Raw genomic sequence first — 21,317 nt, 5'->3', positions numbered from 1 at the left:
GTATGTGAGTGGGCTCTGGTGCCTCGAGTGGTATATTTGTAAATGTCAGTGGACAACTTGGAGGAGTTGCTTCCCCTCTGTCTTCCCCTTCCCCTCCTCTCCCTCTCCCTCCTCCTATCCCTCTTCCCCCTCTTCCTCTTCCACCCTCCTCCTCCTCCTCCTCTTCTGCAAGTATCTTTACCAGCTGAGCCATCTCCCTTAGCCACTTTCTGCATTCTTGCTAGTTTTTTGACCTTTTGTCAATAACAAGGACTATTGAGACTCCAGCATCAGTTGTGTGTTTATCTCTCCCTTTTCTTTAATTATGTTTATTAAGTGATTGATTGATTGATTGATTGATTGATTGAGACAGTATCTCTTGTAGCCATAGCTGGTCTCAAGTTTACTCTGTGGCTGAGGATAGATAACCTTGATCTCTTGAGGGCAAAGATGGTGGGCCCCACAATCACCCTCTGTCAAGTGGTGCTGGGGATCTACCTTGGACTCAATGGAGCTAGACCTCTACCAACTGAGTCACATCCCCCTTTCTAATGTAGCCCAGCCTGGCTTTGAACCCAGGATCCTTCTGCCTCAGCCTCTCAGGTGCTGGGATTAGAGGTGTGGACACTATTGCACCTGGCTTGGTTTTAGGTTTTTAAGTTGAATATGATAATATCTACCGTTGATCTGATGTGTTGATATTATTTACAATTAAAATACTAAGTCCCGTTCATTCCTATATAGGCATTAAGTGATATGCATGTATCATCTCCTTTGTAGATCATAGGCATTTGATATAATCAATATGGTTGGTTTAAGCCTCCTATTTATTTTCCTTTGTCATCTCTGGTTTTTGTGACTTTATTCCTGTCTTCTTGTCTCTTTCCATTTTTATACGGCTTCTAGTGACCAAACTCAGGTCCCCAGGCTTGCACAATACACACTTCCCTGGCCCTTATTAGCACCTTTTTTTCTTTTTAATTTTAAGCTTTGTGTGTGTATACATATGCACACGCACATGTTTGCACATGCATGGTAGTGAGAAGTCAGCCTCAGCTGTTCTTCTCACCTTGATTTTGACACAGTCTCTTTACTGAGACTTGGAGTTCCAGAGGTGGCTGGCCAGTGAGCCACACAAGCGTGTGACCTCACATCTGGCTTGTTATATGCATGCTGGAGACAGCACTTAGTCACACTTCCAACCCCTCACTGGGTGATTCTAGGCAGGTGCTCTACCACTAAGCTACGCCCCCAGCTGGGGATTCTAGGCATAGTTGAGCTACATCCTCAGTCAGTCCTAATTTTTTACTATCAACAGTCTTACAGATTTTGCACAAGCTAGTTCATGTGCCCAGGTATCACCGCTTCATGACTCTTCCCTCATCCTGAAGCGCCACATCAAACACCCCATTATTAAGTTACATTTTATATGGAGGAGAGACATTGATCAGCCTCCAGTGTCTGATCAGAGATGCAAGGAAAGAGCAGAACAGCAAAGCAGGGTACAGGCATGCCAGACATTGTGGCACAGGTTTGTAATTCCTGAGAATTGTCTGAAAAACTGAGGCAGGAGAATTGCTTCAAGTTTGAGGCTAGCCTGAGCTACATAGAAAGATCCTATTCCCCCACCACCACCACCAAAGCAGAAGAGACAAAGGAGAAAAATTAAAAAAACAGAAGCTGAGGGGGCTCTGGGTTCCATCCCCAGCACACACACACACACACACACACACACACACACACACACACACACACACATACACACACACTGCAGATTGAAGGAATGAATGGTGGTAATTTGCACAGTCAAACCCAAGTCTCACAGGAGACTAATGAGGTGGTAACTGTCTGGCAAGAGTGGTCAGGTGATGCAGAAACTCCCTGTGTCTCAGGTGGGGAAAGAGGCTCAATTTCTGAACAGTGCTGGCAGGGAGGTGGCCCTTTGTGACTTAAAACTACTCAGCTGGGCATCCCCTGCTCCTGGACCTTCTTTTTAAGAGTGACAGTTGAACGCTGGGGTCAATTTGGAAGGCTCGTCTTCCCAGAATCCCTCTGTCTTCTTCCAAACCTGGGGTAGGATTCTCTCCCCTTGCATCATCTCTGTTTTAGTTTCTATGTGAGGATTGGTATACAGTAGATGCTTCATAAATATTTGAAGAATTGGGTGTCTTTTCTACTCTTGGTGCTGAATGGCGAGGTAACACCCCCTGCCCCAAACCAGGTGCTTTACCCCTTCTGTCCTCAGTTTCCCCACATGGGCAGATTTACTTGTAGCTTCTCATGCTATGCCCCAGAGGCTCATGGGATTCCTGCCACGATTATGACCATCCTACTCTGGTAGGATTTGAGGAGAACCAGGTCCTCAAATAACTGGCTCCTCCTTTAGACCTGGGGCTTCAGAATACAGAGGGATAGCCTTGAGCTTATATGGGGAACTCTTCTGGGGCTTTGCCCACAAATGGCTCCCCATGCTCTCCCTGTCCCAGATGGATGCTCTTGTCAAGTCGGGGTGCCTCCCCTCAGAAATGGCCTCTCTCTGACCTCCTGAATCTTGTTCTCCAGAGGAGAAAAGTAGACAGCTGAAGTTGGTGGGACTGAGGAATTCTGTCTGTCTCCCAAGGGTATGCTGAGTTCCTTCAGAGGGCTCAAACCTCTGTTGAGTCCAGCCACACCCCTTGGCGTCTGTGGTTTTTGTCCTGGGTGTGTAGGAAAACTGTGGTCAGTTGGAGAACACCATTCAGAGCCCAGGAAGTTGACTGGTCCCCAGGGGAGCAGGATGGGGACAGTCCCCTTTCACTTCATTTCTGGGCACATTCTGAAGGAGCTTTCTGGAAACTTGTTCCCACACTTGTTAGGAAAATTCCTTTGGCTGGAAAAGCCTGTCCTAACCCCTGACCTTGACTGTCCTGCTTTAGAGTAAAAACAGGAGACAGGAAGTGTGTATGTTGGGGGGGAGGGGTCTGAAAGGCCAGAGGAGGTTCTGAATCCCAAAGCGGGTGCCAGCAGGGGGGTATGCTGGCACTGGCCAGAGGGAAAGCAGAAGACAAGGTTAGGAGAGATTGGCTGGCACAAAGCCCCACACTGCTTTCCCCTGATGACTCCAGAAACCCATGGCTTTGATGTTTTGAAACACCTGTATCCTGCTCAACTTGACCCCTGTCTGCTGAGATGGAAAAATGTTCTTTGCCAGGACCAGTAGTGTCAACTAGAGGGTGAGGCCCTGGTAACGTAAGAGAGGTGGCCTGTCTTTGTGATGGTGTGTGTGAGTCTTCAGGGGAGGACCTAGGGGCGCAAAGCCACACTCTCCTGCAATAAAAGCCACTGACAGGCACAGGGCGACCTATGAACATCTGGATGTTTCCAGTTGCCATGGGTCTGGGAGAGGTGACTTGTCTCAACATAGCCCCACTATCTAAGGACTTGTGAAACCAGAATTTGTCCCTGACTCCACCCCATAGCTAAGGCCATTATGACTTACCCATTGCCACCCATGTCTTGATTTGGGGTGACACTTTTCTGAATTCCCATTGATCCTGAAAGGGCTTTCAGGGGTCCCTCACAGGGGGGCCACTATGACCCCTGCATCTTCATTCCTGATCAACCTAATCACAAGGTAGCTGGGTGACTGAGTGGTAGCTTGCGTTGTGAGGCCTATATGACATGAGATGCTGCCTTTTCATTCACTCATTCATTCAGTCACGCACTCATTCACTTACTTTCTCCATTGGTGTTTTTACAGTGGCCTGACACTGTGTTTCCGAGACAGTGTGAGGCTTATGCTCAACAAGGTAAAACAGATGCCGGTACAAATGAGTTGGCCGGAGTCCTGTTCTATCTAGATAGGAATTGTGGGTAAGTGACTCTCCATTCTGGGCCCTTGAGTACCCAAAGCCTAGGGGCCGGATGGGCAGGTGCAGAGGCAGAGGCTCAGAGTCCTACCCAGAGAGCAGGGATAAACTGCTCCTGGATTTAGAAGCCACAGGCTTGGAGGCTCTCTGCTCTGGGCTCTAACCGACAACCCATGTGGTACTATTGTAAACCCCCTCCCCCCAGCAGTTGCAGCCACATAGGCAGTAGCAGGTGAGGACAGCATCTGCTGGTATCTCTGCTTCTGAACTGGCCTTGGGTGTTAGAACTCGTGGGTCCTGTGTGTCAGGACCCTCAGCTCCTGAGTCCTGGCAACCCCTTGGCACTCCTCCTATGACTGGGGTCTGCAGTTCCTGATATCTGTCCCGGGTCCCTTGAAGCTTTTCAGACATCCCTTGCAACCACTGGCCCTGGAACCACTTGTCCCATTGCTCCCATTCTGTAGCTGCCACTGTCACCAGCTCAGCCTGTTCTAGCAATGACAAAGGTAGAAAGTGTGCCCACAGCCAGGAATGTAACTCAGTGGCAGTACACGTGCCAGCAAGCATGGGGCCCTGGGTTTAGTCCTCACTGCAAACAACACAAAACACAAAGTAGCCAAGGAAAGACCTCAGCAAGGAAAGACTCTGGCTGAGCACAGCTGAGAGTTTTACATATTCTGCTTTCGTAGTCAGAGGACAATTTGCAGGAGTTGGCTCTCTCCTTCAAAGATGTAGGTACTAGGGACAGAACTCAGGTTGTCAGGCTTGGTGGCAAGCCCCTTGATGCACTAATCCATCTTGCTGACCCATGAGAACTGGATTTTTGTTGTGTTTTGTTTTTGTTTGTTTTTCAAGACAGAGTTTCTCTGTGTAGCCCTGGCTGTCCTGAAACTCACTCTGTAGACCAGGCTGGTCTTGAACTCATAGAGATCTGCCTGCCTCTGCCTCCCCAGTGCTGGGATTAAAGGCGTGTGCCACCACTACCCAGGCAAGAACTGTTTTTAACACCCACCATTTAATAGTACCCTACTGCTAGCCGAAGCCCATGGAGAGACTTGGGTCGTTTTGACTGTCTCAAGATCATAAGTTATTTAAATAAGATCGCTTTAGACATGGGTAGAGCAATGAAGGAACAATACAGAATCTTCTTGCTGGAGGTGGCTCTGAGACAGGCTTTTAGACATTCTTAGGAGTTGCCTGACACTTGGCTTGGAGCCTCATACAAAGGGAAGATTCATGCCCCCTTCCTCCCCAGCTCAGTCATTATCTCCAGGTAGCAGGTTTGTCCCTTTGGGGACAGTTCTGTGGGATCTTGGGGTCCTTGTACAGACAGGACTTTCTGTCCCTGTCTCAAGTCATTCCAACGTCTGGGTCTTACTGTTTTCACAAAGTTGAGGTGTCCAAAGGCCATTTCTGTTGACCATATTAAAAACAAAATAAAACAGAAAATAAGATGTTGAGCAGGGTGGTGGTGGCTCAGGACTTTAATCTCAGCAGTCAGGAGGCAGAGTCAGGAGGAGCTCTAAGTTGAGGCTGGCCTGGTCTACAGAGCAAGTTCCAGGGCAGCCAGCTCTACACAGGCAAACCCTATCTCAAAAACAAACAAATCAAAAACCACCCCCCAAAACAAACCCAAACAAACAAAAAACAAACAAAAAAATGGGGTAGGGGAGGAGAGGGAGGGAAGAAGAGAAAAGAGGGGGGAGGAGATAACATGTTGATGGCAGTGTGGGGGGATTGAAGCCTCACAATGTTACTGATGTAAAATGGTATAGCTATCATGGAGAAGAGTCCAGCCAGCAGCCCCTCAAACAGTAGAACATTGGCGCTGCTGGTAAGATCATTCCGTGGATACAGGTGATTGCTACCAAGCCTGTGGACCTGAGTTCAATCCCCAGGATGTAAGGAGAGAACTAACTTCCACAAGTTGTCCTCTGACCTCCACATATGTATGCCGCAGCCCGAGACTCACCTCCCCACAGATAAGTGTAGTTGTAAAACGTGGAACCTTCATCATTGCACAACTCTGCAACTCTGCATCTGAGAGAACACCCTAAGCTCTGAAGATAGGTATTCAGGCACAATATGTAAAGAATATTGTCTACAGGTTGGCATCTGTCACAACAAATGTTAACTGTGCTGGAATTTGGGGTGTGTATGTTTGTGTGTGTGTGTGTGTGTGTGTGTGTGTGTGTGTGGTGCGTGTGTGTGCGTGCAACAGAGGTCAATGTCCAGGGTCTTTTTATTTTATTTTATTTTATTTTATTTTATTTTAAGACAGGGTATCTCTTAACCTGGAGCTTGGTGATTAGTCTTGTCTAGGTAGAAGCCTACGGAATCTGTTTATCAGTCTTCCAGGAACCAAGAATGCAAACACCCGACTATACCCAGTTTTTTTATGTGGGTGTTGGGGATCCCAACTCTGATCCCCATGATTGTGTGGCTATTCTGTCATTCAATCCCAAGTTGTTTTTGTTTTTTCACTTAAATTTTTAACTTTTTGAGAGGTTCATACCTCAGCATTGTATTTATATCATTTTCAGCTGTTGTTTTAAATCACTTCTAAAAGCAAAGGCCCGGAGCTTGGCTGTCACTCAAGCCACAGGAGAGATCACTGGCTAGAGTCCTGGTCTTGGTAGGAATGGCCCATGAGTGTGTGTGAGTGGTTTCTGTGGCAGTGGCTCATTACCCACAACTTCTGACTGCTCAGAGAAACTGGGCGGGTAACACACATCAGTCATCCCAGCATTCCAGAACGGTCGGGGGTTTAAGACCAACCTGAAGTTTATAGTAAGTTTGAGGCCAGCCTGGGCTATATGAGACTCTGTCTCAAACAAACAAACAAACAAACAAACAAACAACAAAAAATAGTAATAGGGCTGGAGAGGTTTTAACTCAGTTGATAAAAATGCTTGTAAATATGAGACCTGAGATCAATCCCCAGAATATATATATATTCACACACTTATATATTTAAGTATATATTTATACTCATATATTCATCTATTTAAATATGTATTTATATACTTATGTAAATATTTATATTCACATATTTATGTTTAAATATATCTACATATATTTAAATATACTTACTTATACATTTGTGTGTTTAAAATATATTTATATTAATATATTTATGTATTTATATATATATATATATTTTTTTTTAAGAAGCTAGGCAAGGTAGTGGGCCCTTTGAAACCAGCACAGGGAAGGCTGAGGCAGCCAGGTTTGCTGGGCAGCCAGCTTAGCCTACTTGGTGAGTTCCGAGCCTGGGAGAGACATCATCTCAAAAGAACAAAATAAAACAAAAGTCCAGTGTCTAGTGCCTGAGAGCAAGAGCTCAGGTTGTCCTCTGACCTCCACACGCACACATGCACATACGCACACACGCAAACATGCACACACGCACACATGCACACACGCCACACGCGCAGCCCAGCAAGGACCTCTCCGAGTGTACAAGGTATTTCCAGGACTAATTGTTGATCTGTTCTGGAGCTGGCAATAGGGAGAGCTATAAGAGAACAGCAGGCATCTCCAGATGCTGAGATTGGTTGCTAAGGCAACAGGACCCTGTGATGTCACTTGACCTGAGTTTCTAAAGGGCCAGGTTCTGTGTGAGATGAGGTAGCCAGTGACACTGGAGTTGTGCACTGTCTCCCCATCCCCCCACCCCCACAGCTCAACCCCAAACTTGGTGTGTGATAGGTCCACAGACCATGTGTGTTTCAGCGTGCGGGGAAGGTATGGGAGAGGACACTGTAGAAATGTCAGCCACATGCTGAGGGCTGTGCTCATACTACAGGACTGGTGAGCCAGCCTCCTGTTGGTGTTGTGGGAGGTCCAGCCTTCATCTCCGGGGCATGGGTGGAAGCTTCCCTCACAGCTGCCCTCAGGGATCCCTGTGGCAGAATGGGGTGGAGGTAGGAGGGTCGGAATGTCCTGTAATCCAGATGTTTCCTACAAGAATATAACGTGTTCTTGGAGCCCCTGTCTGTACCTTTGCATTTTTCTTTTCTTTTGTTTCTCTTGCTTTTTGTTTTTGATTTTGAGACAGAGTATGTCTCACTACATACCCCTGGCTGTTCTCGAACTCACCATGTAGAACAGACTCTCTGGATGGCTAGGATTATAGGTAGCGCTACTCTTCTCTTCTTATGAGGTTGCTGGGAGCCGGGCAGTGGTGGCGCATCCTTCAATCCCAGCACTTGGGAGGCAGAGGCAGCCGGATTTCTAAGTTCAAGGCCAGCCTGGTCTACAGAGTGAGTTCCAGGACAGCCAGGGCTACACAGAGAAACCCTGTCTCAAGCTCCCTCCCCTCACCCCAAATGAGGTTGCTGGGGAATCAAACCCAGGTTTCCATGCGTGACAAGTGAACACTCTGCTAACATACATTGCTAACACTATCATTTGCTCTTTGAGATAGGGTCTTTTTTTTTTAAGATTTATTTATTTATTTATGATATGTAAGTACACTGTAGCTGTCTTCAGACACTCCAGAAGAGGGCATTAGATCTCATTACGGGTGGTTGTGAGCCACCATGTGGTTGCTGGGATTTGAACTTCGGACCTTCGGAAGAGCAGTTGGGTGCTCTTACCCACTGAGCCATCTCACCAGCCCGAGATAGGGTCTTAATGTGACACTCAGGTTGGCCTCAAAGTCATGGTGTTTCTGCCTTAGCCCTTCCACTGCTGGAAGGATACCCAGGTATGTTCTACTATGCCCACCTTTACCTGGGTTTTTTTCCCCAGTCTGTGCCTCCACCTTCCAACATAGACGAGGAGCTGAGGATTCTGGGACCGTGCAGAGTCGGGCTCTCACGAGCACAGAAGGCGACCCACTAGATGTTGTGTCGCTTGAGATCCTTTAATAGAAATTGTCGCACTGGATAAACCACCATCCTCCCTCGTGAAGCCTGACTTCGGGGTGCGTGATGGTGGCAGCATCCTTTCTGGAATACGTTATTTATTTCAATGCTATTTATGCCCACAAACTGGCAGGCAGAATTTCATTTTCCTAATGACGTGGTTGCCTCTTCAAATTATGTGGTAGCACCTTAGGTTCTCTTCATGCATGCGTGACTAAAGAGGGAGTGGAGGAGTGGACCTCCTTTGATCTCTGGTAGGTCCGGGCTCCGGGTGTTTGGTGAGTCATACTTTTGTATTATCTTGAACATTTCCATAATGAAGGCTAAGCCAAGGGAAGCAATGAGGGCCCGTGGAACTGGCCCTGGTGCAGGGCCTGCCTAGGGGCTGGATTTTGGTCCTGCCTTCCTCATCTGGGGTCTGCTCTGGGTGCCACCGTGTTCCAGGGGATCCTGCAGGGCACTTCTTTCCTGAAGCTAGGGAAACCCATATCTGTCCTGGATCCAACTCCTAGGTTGGCTGTCCTTTTTCCAGGAATCCTCTAAAGTCTTGTGATGGCGTCTCTCCCATTCTCCTTGGCGGCGTGGATTTATACATGTGCATATTTAATGTACTATCGTTAGAGTGGAGTGTCTGGAGGGAGGGGAGGAACCTCACCCACCTGCTGTCTTCTTGCGGGAAATTCTATAAAAGATATTTTTAAACAGCTTTGTAGAACGGCGCTGAACATTCTTTATGGTTTCCTGGCTGGGTGTTCAGGATCTGCTGATTTGAAACATTGAGATTCAGCCAGTTACTGCTATGAGGCACCATGGTGGGTGATGGGCTCCCTTTCCTGGCCATGCCGATGCGTGGAGAGGTGGGTTCTTTGGCTAGAGCCATAGGCAGGCTGTTGTACTCACCTCTGTGAGGAGTGGGTGCCAGCTGTCACATGTCAGCAAGAGGAGGTTGGGAGATCTAGACAATGCTAGTGGGTCTTTGCTGACACCTAGCATCTCCTGTGGAGCCAACCTGCTCAAGTCTGTTTGACAAGGTCTCTTCTGCTGTGATTCCTACTCCCAGGACAAAGGTCAGCTGGCAGGCAGCAGAACTTTTCACACTAGGGCTGTTTTTGTTTTAGATAGGATTTCTTGTCTATCAAAAGCTGGCTCTGAATTTGCTATACTGTAGCTGTCGTTGAGCCCCTGATCCTCCTGACAGGTACTCTGCTTTATAGGGTGTCAGGGATAGATAGGACCCAGGGTCTCCTGAAAGTCGGCATCCTATTTGAACTGCAGGTCCGTGGGTTGTTACGGACCTCACAGCCAGCGGGAAGCGTAGGCACCTTGCATTCTTACATAGCCAGCCTCTTTCTTCTGTCTGCGTGTTTGAAAGGACTTTTTTCTTTTTTAAAGTCATGACAGGAGATTCAGGATCACAGTAAGGGACCCAGCCTTGGCTTTGCCTGACACAGCAATCGTTTTCTAAGATCCTACTTACTGTGCACCTGAAGGCAGGTATCTAGGAGCCAAGGTGTCGCTCTTGCACTGGGTGGGCTCTCTCTGGGGCTATTAGAAGGCGTTGGCGGGAAGGCAGCCAGTCCATCTAAGCTCCGCATTCACCACTGGGGAGAACCCGTGAGCCTCCAACCTGGTAGAAGACTCCATCGTGTTGATAGTACACTAAGGGCTCTGGGTTGAGGGTATCCCAAGAGCAGAGAGGAGTCATGAGGGTTGCAAGGAAGAGGATGAGAAGTAAACCCAGCTATTCCTGAGGCTGAGGCTGGAGGATTATGAGTTCAAGACCAGCATGGGCAATATAGTGAGACCCTGTTTCAATATAAAAGCAAACACAGGGCTCGGAAGTTCAATACCTGCCTAGAATCCCTCAGTGAAAGATTGGAGCACGACTCAGTGGTAGAGAGCTTACTTAGCATCTGTCAAGCCCTGGGATGCATTGTTACCACTTCAAAAAAATGATTAAACAAAGCAAAACAGCAACAAAACAAACAAACGAGCAAAAACAAATAAGAAAAAAAAACCTTTTAAACTCATTTCTAGAAAGTTTCATTTAACATTTTCAGTTGATGGAGGATGGGAGGTGAAGTCATGTGTTGCACAGTGACCACACCCCTTTCTAAGAAGAGCGAAGGATAGCTTGCTATTCTGTTCTACCAGGAAGACTCCAGGTTGAACTATCTGTGCCTGCCCCAGGAGGGGAGCCATTCAAGGTGCTAAAAGGGCTTTGGGTGGGGCTGTTGAGAGAAAGCTGTGAGTCCAGAATGGGTGGGGAGGAGTTTTGATGGTTAGAAGGCCAACCTTCTCTGGCCTTCCCTTCTCCCTGTGGAATTGGGGTTCATGGTGAGCATCTCCCACAGTTGGGACCTCTCTCTGGAGGTTCAGGAGAGGGTGACCACTATTGAGATCATGGTGGGGCTGTCATACACAAAGAAGGACAGACTGAAGTCTGTGCAGGCACTGGCTTCCTGGGCCTCCCTGTGCTACCTGGGGGTAGGGGTAGAGGGCGCATCTCTCTAATACCTCTCTGCTTTTCCTAAGCCAGCACTGAGTCTCTGAGGCAGCCTTAGTACAGTGGAGGTCATGACTCTGAGAATAGTCATCACAGGTCTGTGGTCCTCCCAAGGGTCTGGGGAGGGTCCTTCTTGCCACCCATGCTTCTAGTGGCCCACTTTCTAAGAGCTTGTAGGTGTGTTGTTCCAATCTCTATTTCCATCTTCTTGTGGTCTCTTCTGTGTCTTAGTATCTTACAGATTTTACAAATTCATTCCCATTTGGGAGGGGGGTTATCTATGATCTTGTTTAATTCCATCCTTAGACACATTTTGGTGGAGAAATGTCTTTTCCTGGTGAGGTTTGAGGTGGACATGAATTTGGAGAGGGAAGACCACTTGGCTTGTGGCAGTATGTCACTGTAGTTTAGTAATGATGGAACACAGACCTCAGAATGGGACTTGGGGTCACATAGAGCTCTAGGCATGCCTGGATTCCAGAAGAGCAAGGGCGATGGCCCTGGGGCAGAGCAGCCATCAGAGGGAGCAATGAATCTTCATATGGTAGGAACTGAGTAAGGCACCACAGATAGGTCCTGTTGTCTGTGGGCTGAAGACCGTGGTACAGGGTTGGTAGAGCCCCGCATTGGGTGTTAGATACTCAATGGTGGCCTCAGAATATGAGAGGTTTGCATCAGGATCGGGCTCATAAACACACCTTTTCAAAACAGAGATGTAGGGTCTGGGGTGAGAGACACTGATGGCAGAGTTACCCAGTTGTGAGCAAGGGAACGTGGAGATGCCCAGGGCCTGGCAGGAGAGGCACCATTGCCTGGAGGGATGGTAGACAGATAGAGCTAGCCATATAGCTGGCCTTGATTTTCACCCAGGAGTTGTAAGAGAGGAGACATCAATGGTATCTGAGGGAGAAGGGTCCTCCAGGGATGATGATGATCAGGAGACTGTGGGGTGAACTGCAAGTCCCTTGTTTCACTCTGAAGACCCTGGAGGTCCTGTCTCTATGTACACGACTCTCAGGCTAGGCTAGGCTCGGACAGTTGCTTTCTGGTATGGTCTTGTCTTTTCTTGTCTTGGAGGTACTAGTACAGGGCAGTGGACATGCTAAGTCAGCAGTCTAACAGAACTATGGCCCTCACTGGGGGAGTCTAAACCAAAATCCTACCATACCTAGCCCCTCACTGGGGGATTCTAGGCAGGGGCTCTACCACTGAGCCACGCCCCCAGCCCCTCACTGGGGGATTCTAGGCAGGGCCTCTACCACTGAGCCACGCCCCTAGCCCCTCACTGGGGGATTCTAGGCAGGGGCTCTACCACTGAGTCACACCTCAGCCCCTCACTGGGGGATTCTAGGCAGAGGCTCTACCACTGAGTCACACCCCAGCCCCTCACTGGGGGATTCTAGGCAGGGGCTCTACCACTGAGCCACACCCCAGCCCCTCACTGGAGATTCTAGGCAGGTGCTCTACCACTGAGCCATGCCCCCAGCCCCTCACTGGGGGATTCTAGGCAGGGGCTCTACAACTGAACTACATCCCTGCTCTTCTGACTTTTGAGACAAGGGTCTCACCTTCAGGCTGGCCTTGAATTTTCTGATCCTTCTGCCTCAGTCTCCCGAGTAGCCAGGGTGACAGGTCTCCCATCAGACTCAGGAGACAGCCAATTTCTCATTTTCCTTTTCTTCTCTCACAGGAGGAAAACAGGCAGATCCTGGCTCGGCAGAAGTCAAACTCCCAGTGTGATTCCCACGATGAGGAGATCTCCCCAACACCTCCAAACCCCGTGGTCAAGGCGCGTCGCCGGCGGGGCGGTGTGAGTGCTGAAGTCTACACTGAAGAAGATGCTGTCTCCTACGTGAGGAAGGTAAAGAGCCCCAGCATGTGTTCACCCACACCCAGATGTCCCTGTCAGTCCTGGGGATTCGATTCCCTACCTGGCCAGAGCATGGGAGTCACACAGAATACGAGACTTAGCTATGGGTGGGATTATTGTTACCATAGAATCTGGCACTATTGAGACAAACACTGTCTAATGTGGCTCAAATGCAGCTACCTGTAGTTCTGGGACTTGAACAGGCTTGGGGAGTAGAGGGATAGGGTTCTTCAGGGCAGCACAGGCTGTGAGTCTGTCCTGCTTCACGCCTTCTAGTCTCTATTAAGGGCACTAAGCTACGAAACCTGTACTCTGCCCTTCCACCTCAGTAACCCAGCCACTTGCACATGCCTGGTCTACACATCTATCCACAGGATGCTTCGGGGATCCCACACAGGAACCTGGGAGGCACAGCTCAGCCTGATGCACCGTCTTAGTCATTTTTATGCGTGCAGCTAGGTGGCGTTGGCCATTCAGAGTTGTGCAGCCACCACCCATATGGTATCAGCCTATGCAATGTTTCTCATCTTGAAAAACAGAAACACGGCAGCTTCTAAATCCCCACCACTGCCTTCTTCTGGACTTGATACCATGCGAGGAGACGTTCAAAACTAAGATTGGCATTATGGTAAAGTCACTTAGGAAGCTGCTGGGTATGGTGACGCAGGCCCATGATCCAGGCCAGCCTGGGCTACATAGCAAGATCAAAACTAACTCCTCAGAGTCCTTCCCTTCTGTGGTCCTTCCCTAGTCCTTCCCTTCTCTCTCCATCACTAGAGCTCTGGTTTACCTTTGTGCGGCGCTTCAGACAGTCCCCAAGTGAGGGGCTGCATGGCGAACGTGCGTGTGAAGCACAGTGTCGAGGGAAGACAGCTGTGAGACACGTGATAGGTCAGAGGAGACCCAAGTGGTAGGACACTGAATGTCACCTGATAATGTCCTGGGACAGGAGATCATACAGGAAAGCTAAAGGGATCACATTAAAACATGGATGGCGCTTATCCATCCTGGATCCAGTAGGGCTCTCAAAGCTCAATGGGTAAGGGCCCTAGCACAGTGTAGAGTGTTTGCAGAGAATCCCCCAGTGAGGACCTGGGGTGTGGCTCAGTGGTAGAGCCCCTGCCTAGAATCCCCCAGTGAGTGCTCTACCACTGAGCCACACTCCAGCCTTCTAATCTTTCAACAACTGCTTATCATCTTTCTACAAGTTCAATGAGAGAGAAAAAAAAATGACAACAGGTTCTAGCTGTCTTCTGGCACTTTCTAGGTGTCTCTGAAGCTCCAAAGACCCACAGGCTCCAAACAATTCCAAACTCTCCACTAGACAGTGCCTAAGCCTCTTTGTGGAGCACTCCAGCTTTCTTGCTTTTTATTTATTTATTTAAAAAAAATGTCTAAAGGTGGGCTGACAAGATGGCTCAGCAGGTAAACATGCTTGCTACCAAACCTAAGGACTTGAATTGGGCACCTAGAACTTATTTAGTGGAAAGCAAGAACTTCCTGTAGGTTGATCTCTGACCTCTGTCTGAACACCATGCTACATGAATCCTACCTCAATCAATCAATAAATGTAATTTAAAAAATTAACTTAAAGTGTACATAGCATTTCCTACTGTTTTTTTTATAGCATGTCCTGATACTAGTACTATGAGGAGAGCAGGATAGTGGCTCCAGGCTGGATGGTTTCTTTGTTTCTAGCAGTAGCTTGGGGAGCTAGCTCTGTCTGCAGGGCTAAAAGGTCTGAGCCTCATCTCTCCCACAGGTCATTCCCAAGGACTATAAGACCATGACCGCGCTGGCCAAGGCCATTTCTAAGAACGTGCTCTTTTCTCACCTGGACGACAACGAGAGAAGGTAGGCACTGGGGCTTATAAGCCTGCTCCTGGCTGAAGCCTGTGGGGAATCAGGGGGATGTATGTATGTATGTATGTATGTATGTATGCGTGTGTGTGTGTGTGTTCATGTGCACACACATTATGCACGTTTGTGTAAGAGTACAGCTTTCAGGAATTGTTTCTTTCCTTCCACTGTGTGAGTCCTGGGGACTGAACTCACGTCACCAGGCATGGCAGCAGGGTCACCTTTACCGCTGAACTGTCTTGCCAGTCCTCATGTATTTGAACTCTTGATCTTCAGCTGGTGTTATTATTGTGGAACTTTGTAGAAGCTATGCGACCTGAGGCATGATTGTCTGAGGAAGGTCTCTGAGGGTGGGCTTTTGGAGTTTATATAGCTTCATCCCATTTCTGGTTCATGTTCTCTGCTTCCTGATCTATCAACATGTAAGCATATTTACCATACGCTCCCACCAGCGTGCATAGATCTTCCAGGTCACTCTGCCTTCCTCACCTTTGACTGGGAGCCAGAATGAACATCTTCTTCCTTAAGTTGCTTCTGTCAGGGATTCGATAGTGGTGACTAGAAAAACAACCTGTGCGGTCCTGCCCTGGTTTGGGAGGTACTCATGAGCCAATATTGGGACCTGAGAATGCTCCTTCATATGGCACAGAAGGACAGAAAATGTGATTAACTTGATGTGGGGAGACTCCTTCCCTTGGGAGATGTAAACACCATCTAACCCCTAGTGATAACTGGGCTGTGGTGGCATACACCTTTAATCCCAGCACTCAGGAGGCAGAGGCAGGTTGATCTCTGTGAGTTCGAGGCCAGCCTGATCTACAGATCGAGTTCTAGGACAGTCACGGCTACACAGAGAAAACCTGCCTTAAAAATCAAACTAAGGGCTGGAGAGATGGCTCAGCAGTTAAGATCACTGACTGCTCTTCCAGAGGTCCTGAGTTCAAGTCCCAGCAACCATAACCATCTGTAATGGGATCTGATGCCCTCTTCTGGTGTGTCTGAAGACAGCTACAGTGTACTCATATACATAAGATAAATAGTTAATTTTAAAAATAAAACAAGTTCCAGTGACAAAGTTCAATGCTACCAAAGCTTCCCTGAGGAGTCAGTGAGTTTATTGGGCTATGGAGCCCCTTCAGTCAACCTTCTCTATCCTATCATTCCCCGATCACCCAGCCATCACACAACGAACGAGGGCAGACCACATACAGGTGGCCAGGAGGAACAACTGGAACCTCAAATGAGGGTTCAGCAACTCTCACCATTCTCTTTCTCAAAGGGGCATTATTAGTCCACAGGCAAGATCATGAAAGACACTTGCAAACAGACACAGACAAGGTGAATGTGATGGTGTGTATATGCTCGACCCAGGGAGTGGCACTATTAGAAGGTATGGCCCTGTTGGAGTAGGTGTGTCACTGTGGGTGTGGACTTTTAGACCCTCATCCTAGCTGCCTGGAAGTATTCTGCTAGCAGCCTTCATATGAAGGTGTAGAACTCTCAGCTTTTCCTGCACCATGCCTGCCGGGATGCTGCCATGTTCCCTCCTTGATGATAATGGACTGAACCTCTGAGCCTGTAATCCAGCCCCAATTCAATGTTGTCCTTGTAAGAGTTGTCTTGGTCATGGTGTCTGTTCATAGCAGTAAAACCCTAATACAGTGATGAATATGGTGCCTGTTAGGCTCTGAGGACTGCTTTCTGCCATACTTGAGGATATGGGTGGGCATGGCCTTGGATTTTCTAGGTGACTCTAAATGGCTTGTGTGCCCCTGTGAGGAGGAGGTGAGGGACGATTGGCATGCATGCAGGGTCTAGCTGCCATAGAGGTGGAGATGAATGCTGTGGTGGCCAGACAGGGCCACCCAAACAGATAGGGACACCCAGGCAGGGACACCCAGACAGACAGGAACACCCAGACAGGGACACCGAGACAGACAGGGACACCCAGACAGACAGGGACACCCAGACAGACAGGGACACCCAGACAGACAGGGACACCCAGACAGACAGGGACACCCAGACAGACAGGAACACCCAGACAGGGACACCCAGACAGACAGGGACACCCAGACAGGGACACCCAGACAGACAGGGACACCCAGACAGGGATACCCAGACAGGCAGGGACATCCATATAGGGACACCCATACAGGGACACCCAGACAGACAGGGACACCCAGACAGACAGGGACACCCAGACAGAAGACAGGGACACCCAGACAGGGACACCCAGACAGACAGGAACACCCAGACAGGGACACCCAGACAGGCAGGGACATCCATATAGGGACACCCATACAGGGACACCCAGACAGACAGGGACACCCAGACAAACAGGGACACCCAGACAGTCAGGGACACCCATACAGACAGGGACACCCATACAGGGACACCCAGACAGACAGGGACACCCATACAGGGAACCCAGCATCACAGGAAATGGAGAAGCAGGAAGGGCCTCTCCTAGAGCTTTGAAGGGAGGCGGTTTAGATGTTTTGGTTCCACGTCTTGATTCTGAGTTCTTGGAAATGTTGAGAAAAGCAATTCTTGCTTCTTTCTGGTGCTAGTTCATGGTAATTGGCCAAGGCGGTCACAGTATTCCCTTGTCCAGCTGGGAGCAGTGTTTGCTTGGGGGAAACAGCTCTGGCTGGTCACCAGGGCAAAGCAGTTGACTGAAGGATTGTACCTCTCTGTGTGTTTATGTATGTGTGTTTGCATGTGTGTGTGCCCACATGCGTGTGCATACGTGTGTAGCAGGGGTTAACTGTGGGGTCACTCTCCCATCCATCTTGTGTTTTGAAGCCCAGTCTCTACTGAACCTGGAACTTGCTGATTAAGGGTATACTGGCTGCCTGGCCAGCGAGTCCCAGGGATGCACCTGGCTCTCCCTCCCGCATCCACTGTCATTACAAGCTTCTTACTTACGAGCTAGGGATTGAATTCTGGACTTCATGTTTGCAAGAGGCAAGCTCTTTACTGACAGCACCATCTCTCCAGGTTTGTACCTGGTTCTAACCTGAGTTTATGCATCCGTTTACAGTGTTCTTTGAGATTTGACTTTGAATGAATGTGGTGGCATTCATATGGTTAAGACCTTTCAGCAGGTGCAGAGAGAGGGGTTCAGGTGATAGATAACTGTCTGAAGACTATCCTGGGACTCCTACTTGACTCTGGATGGGTATTCATGGGCACCTCTATGGCTCCCTTCTGTTCCTTAGATAGAAAGTCACCTATTTAAAAAAAAAAAAAAAAAAAGCCGGGCGTGGTGGCACACGCCTTTAATCCCAGCACTTGGGAGGCAGAGGCAGGCGGATTTCTGAGTTTGAGGCCAGCCTGGTCTACAAAGTGAGTTCCAGGACAGCCAGGGCTACACAGAGAAACCCTGTCTCGAAAAAACAAACAAACAAACAAAAAAGAAAGTCACCTATCCCATGGTGGATTGCCACATAGACAGGCTGTCTCCTACCCCTCTTCTTCTTCCTCCTCTTCTCCTTTTTTCTTCTTTTTGTGTATGTATAGGGACATATTCTTATGCATGTGCAAGTACATGTGTGAACATGCCTGTGTGGGTGTGTGCCTGTAAAGGTCAAAGGGTAGTTTAGGGTACCATCCTCAGGCACTATCTACCTTGTTTTTCTGAGACAGGATCTTTCACTGGTCTAAAACTCACCAAGCAGTCTAAGCTGGACAGCCAGGGAGCCCGAGGGTCCATTCTGTCTGCCTCCACAGGACTAATTACAAGTGTGTAATTAAATTTAAATTTCATTTTTATTATTTTAGAATTTCACACGTGGGTATCCTATAGTTACATCACTTACACACCCTCTTTTCCTCCTCCAACTCATCCCTTCCCTAGTGCCCTCTAGGATTGATGAGTGCCTCTTCTGTATTTATCTTACACATGTGTGTGTGTGCACATGTGCATGTGAACACACACACACACTTACAGTCCATTTAGCATTGCTCATAGGTACATATGCTTAGGGCTGTCCATGTGGGATTGGATAACCTATCAGGGGGCTCATCCCCAGGGAAGACTGATGCTCCCCCTCTTACCAGCCATCTACTGTGGCTCTCCATCAAGGAGTGGGGCCTCGTGGACTTGTCAGTATTCCTGTGTGAACCCAGGCATTGCTATGGGGTCTGGGATTCGAACTTAGGTCCTTGTGCTTGCACATTAAGCACTTTATCTGCCGAACAATCTCCCTAGCCCCTTTCTGCCTTTGTGAGACATGGTCTCATTATGCAGCTCAGGTAAGCCTTGGGCTTGGTATCTTCCTGCCTCAGCTTCCTGATGGCTGAGATAGTAGGTAGGGCTACGACACCTGGCCTAACTTACCCTTTGTGGGCATGCTGTGGGTACGTGGCTGATTTCAGCTGGGCTGGTCTTGCCAGCCCTGCTCTCTGTCATATAAATATAGGCAGTAAGTCCTGCTGTGTCTGATCACTGATAATGCTCTGGAATTGTGGGATCTCCAGCCAAGTGACCATGAAGTGGAGGAAGCAGATAGCTAACCTAAATGACATTTCTTTGCAAGGCTGTCCTGGGAAGCAAGGGTTCACGCATGGCGTGTGTGTCTGCTTCAGGCCTATTGTTTTCCACAGAGGAAAACTCACTTTTCATATGTACACAGTACACTCTGATTCCTGGCCAGGGAGCTGGCTCAGGAAGTGGTCCTGAGGGAACAGGCAGGGAGGCTTCATCTCTGATCTCTCACGTGCTGCTCTGTGCAGCTTCCAGAACTGCCTTCCCCGTTCCCTGTGTTCTCGAAGCCAGGCTCAGCAGCTCTGGCTTGATGCGGTTTGGCAGGAGCAGAGTTCCAAGACTTTAGGCTTTGAGCCCTAGCCCTGGGTTCCTCTCTCCTGACAGGGGTGAAAAGAAGCGAGCAACAGCCGCCCTTCCCTGTGGGGTCTGCTTGCAGCGTGAGCGCACCTCCTTTCCTGATGGCCTCTCTGTGCAGATTAGGACAAGCTCATTGTCAGGGGATGAGCAATTTTGTTCTTGTCAGTTTATCTTGGACTTTTCCTAAGACACTTGCTTGGAAAGGAGAAAGATGATGTTGAGATAAATCCTTTTATTTAGAAGAGGATGATGGGACTCTGGAGATGGCTCAGTTACTAAAGCGCTTCTGAGTTCAATCCCTAGAATCCACATAAAATAGGTGGGTGTGGTGGCACATGCTCCTAATTCCAGCAGAGGAAGGTAGACACAGGCACATCTCTGGGCAGCTGGCTAGCCTAGCCTAATTGGTCAGCCCTAAGCCAGACAGAAAACAAGATGGACAGAAGCTGAGGAACAGCAGCTGAAGTCACTGTGGGCCTCCATACACATGCGTAGAGCTATGTCCCCATACATACGCATCTGTGCGCACACACACAAGTTCATGCTTAGCTGATAAGATCTGAGACAGTCAGTTGTGTTCCTAGTCGGCACCTATTGAAGGCTCTCTGGGCTTTTGCCCAAGGTTTGAACTTGTGGCTTCAGTTTCCTTTCTTGTCCTCTGCCGAAGGCAACAACACACATCAGAAGCAGAGCCAGCATCCTAGCCTGTCGTGTCTCCATGATGACAGGTCATGTCATCTTCTCTCTACCACCTGCATAGGGATGAGAACACTGAGCATTCTGGATATGTGCAGCCAAGAGAGCTGGCTCCTGCTGCTGGGAGCATCCTCAGAACACTCAGTATGTGGGGGTCCTTGTGTCCTGAGGTGACTTCCATGTGCCCTGGTGGGTGATGGGGTCCTGAGCTAGATAATGGTGCAAGCACACTTGTGTATATGATCACTTAGATACAACTTCGGGTGTGTTAAAATGTCTTTGGAGAGAGTTGTGTACATTGTGACTGTGATGACATTCTCTGGGCTTCAATGTCAAGTGAGGGTAAGAAGACCTACTATACAGCAAAGCCCATATGTGTATGATTGTTAGAGTCATCACCATCAGCATTAGTATCACCATCTCTCCATTGCACTCCATTAATACGGTCCTCACCATCATCCCACCATCACCATCATCCCCACCATCCCCTTCATCCCCTTCATCCCCACCATCTCCTTCATTCCCCACCATCCCCTTCATTCCCCATTACCATTGCCAGCATCAGCACAGTTACCAGCACCACCATCTCTAAATTTGTAAATTATAATTAAGTGAATCTATGTAAGTATGGGCATGGGTACATGAGAGTGCCTGTGGAAGTCGGAGTCATTGGATCCTCGTAAGCTGGAGTCAGAGGCAATTGTGAGCCCCACAACATGGGTTTGGGGAGTAGAACTCTTGTCCTCTGTAAGAGCAGTGTTTGTTCTTTTTTGTTGCTGTGTTGTTTTTTTTTTTTTTGAAACAGGGTTTCTTTGTATAGCCCTCCCTGTCCTGGAATTAG

At 48.6% G+C, this 21,317-nt stretch overlaps 1 protein-coding gene across 8 annotated transcripts in view; it reads left to right on the top strand.

Moving 5' to 3' along the window:
• Positions 1–21,317, top strand: part of Prkar1b (protein kinase, cAMP dependent regulatory, type I beta) — a 133,400-nt gene that overhangs the window by 29,155 nt on the left and 82,928 nt on the right. For all 8 annotated transcript variants that reach the window (NM_001359101.1, NM_001359097.1, NM_001359098.1 and 5 more), the window contains 2 exons: positions 12,895–13,065; positions 14,837–14,928. In NM_001359101.1, the coding sequence (NP_001346030.1) occupies positions 14,861–14,928 (68 nt within the window). In that variant the 5' untranslated portion in view covers positions 12,895–13,065; positions 14,837–14,860. The remainder of the gene's footprint in view (positions 1–12,894; positions 13,066–14,836; positions 14,929–21,317) is intronic.

This window comes from Mus musculus, chromosome 5 (genome assembly GCF_000001635.26).
Source record: "Mus musculus strain C57BL/6J chromosome 5, GRCm38.p6 C57BL/6J".
In the NCBI taxonomy this organism is placed as follows: Eukaryota; Metazoa; Chordata; class Mammalia; order Rodentia; family Muridae; genus Mus; species Mus musculus.
The sequence above is the reverse complement of the archived record's forward strand: the minus strand, read 5'-3'. Positions and strand labels throughout refer to the sequence as shown.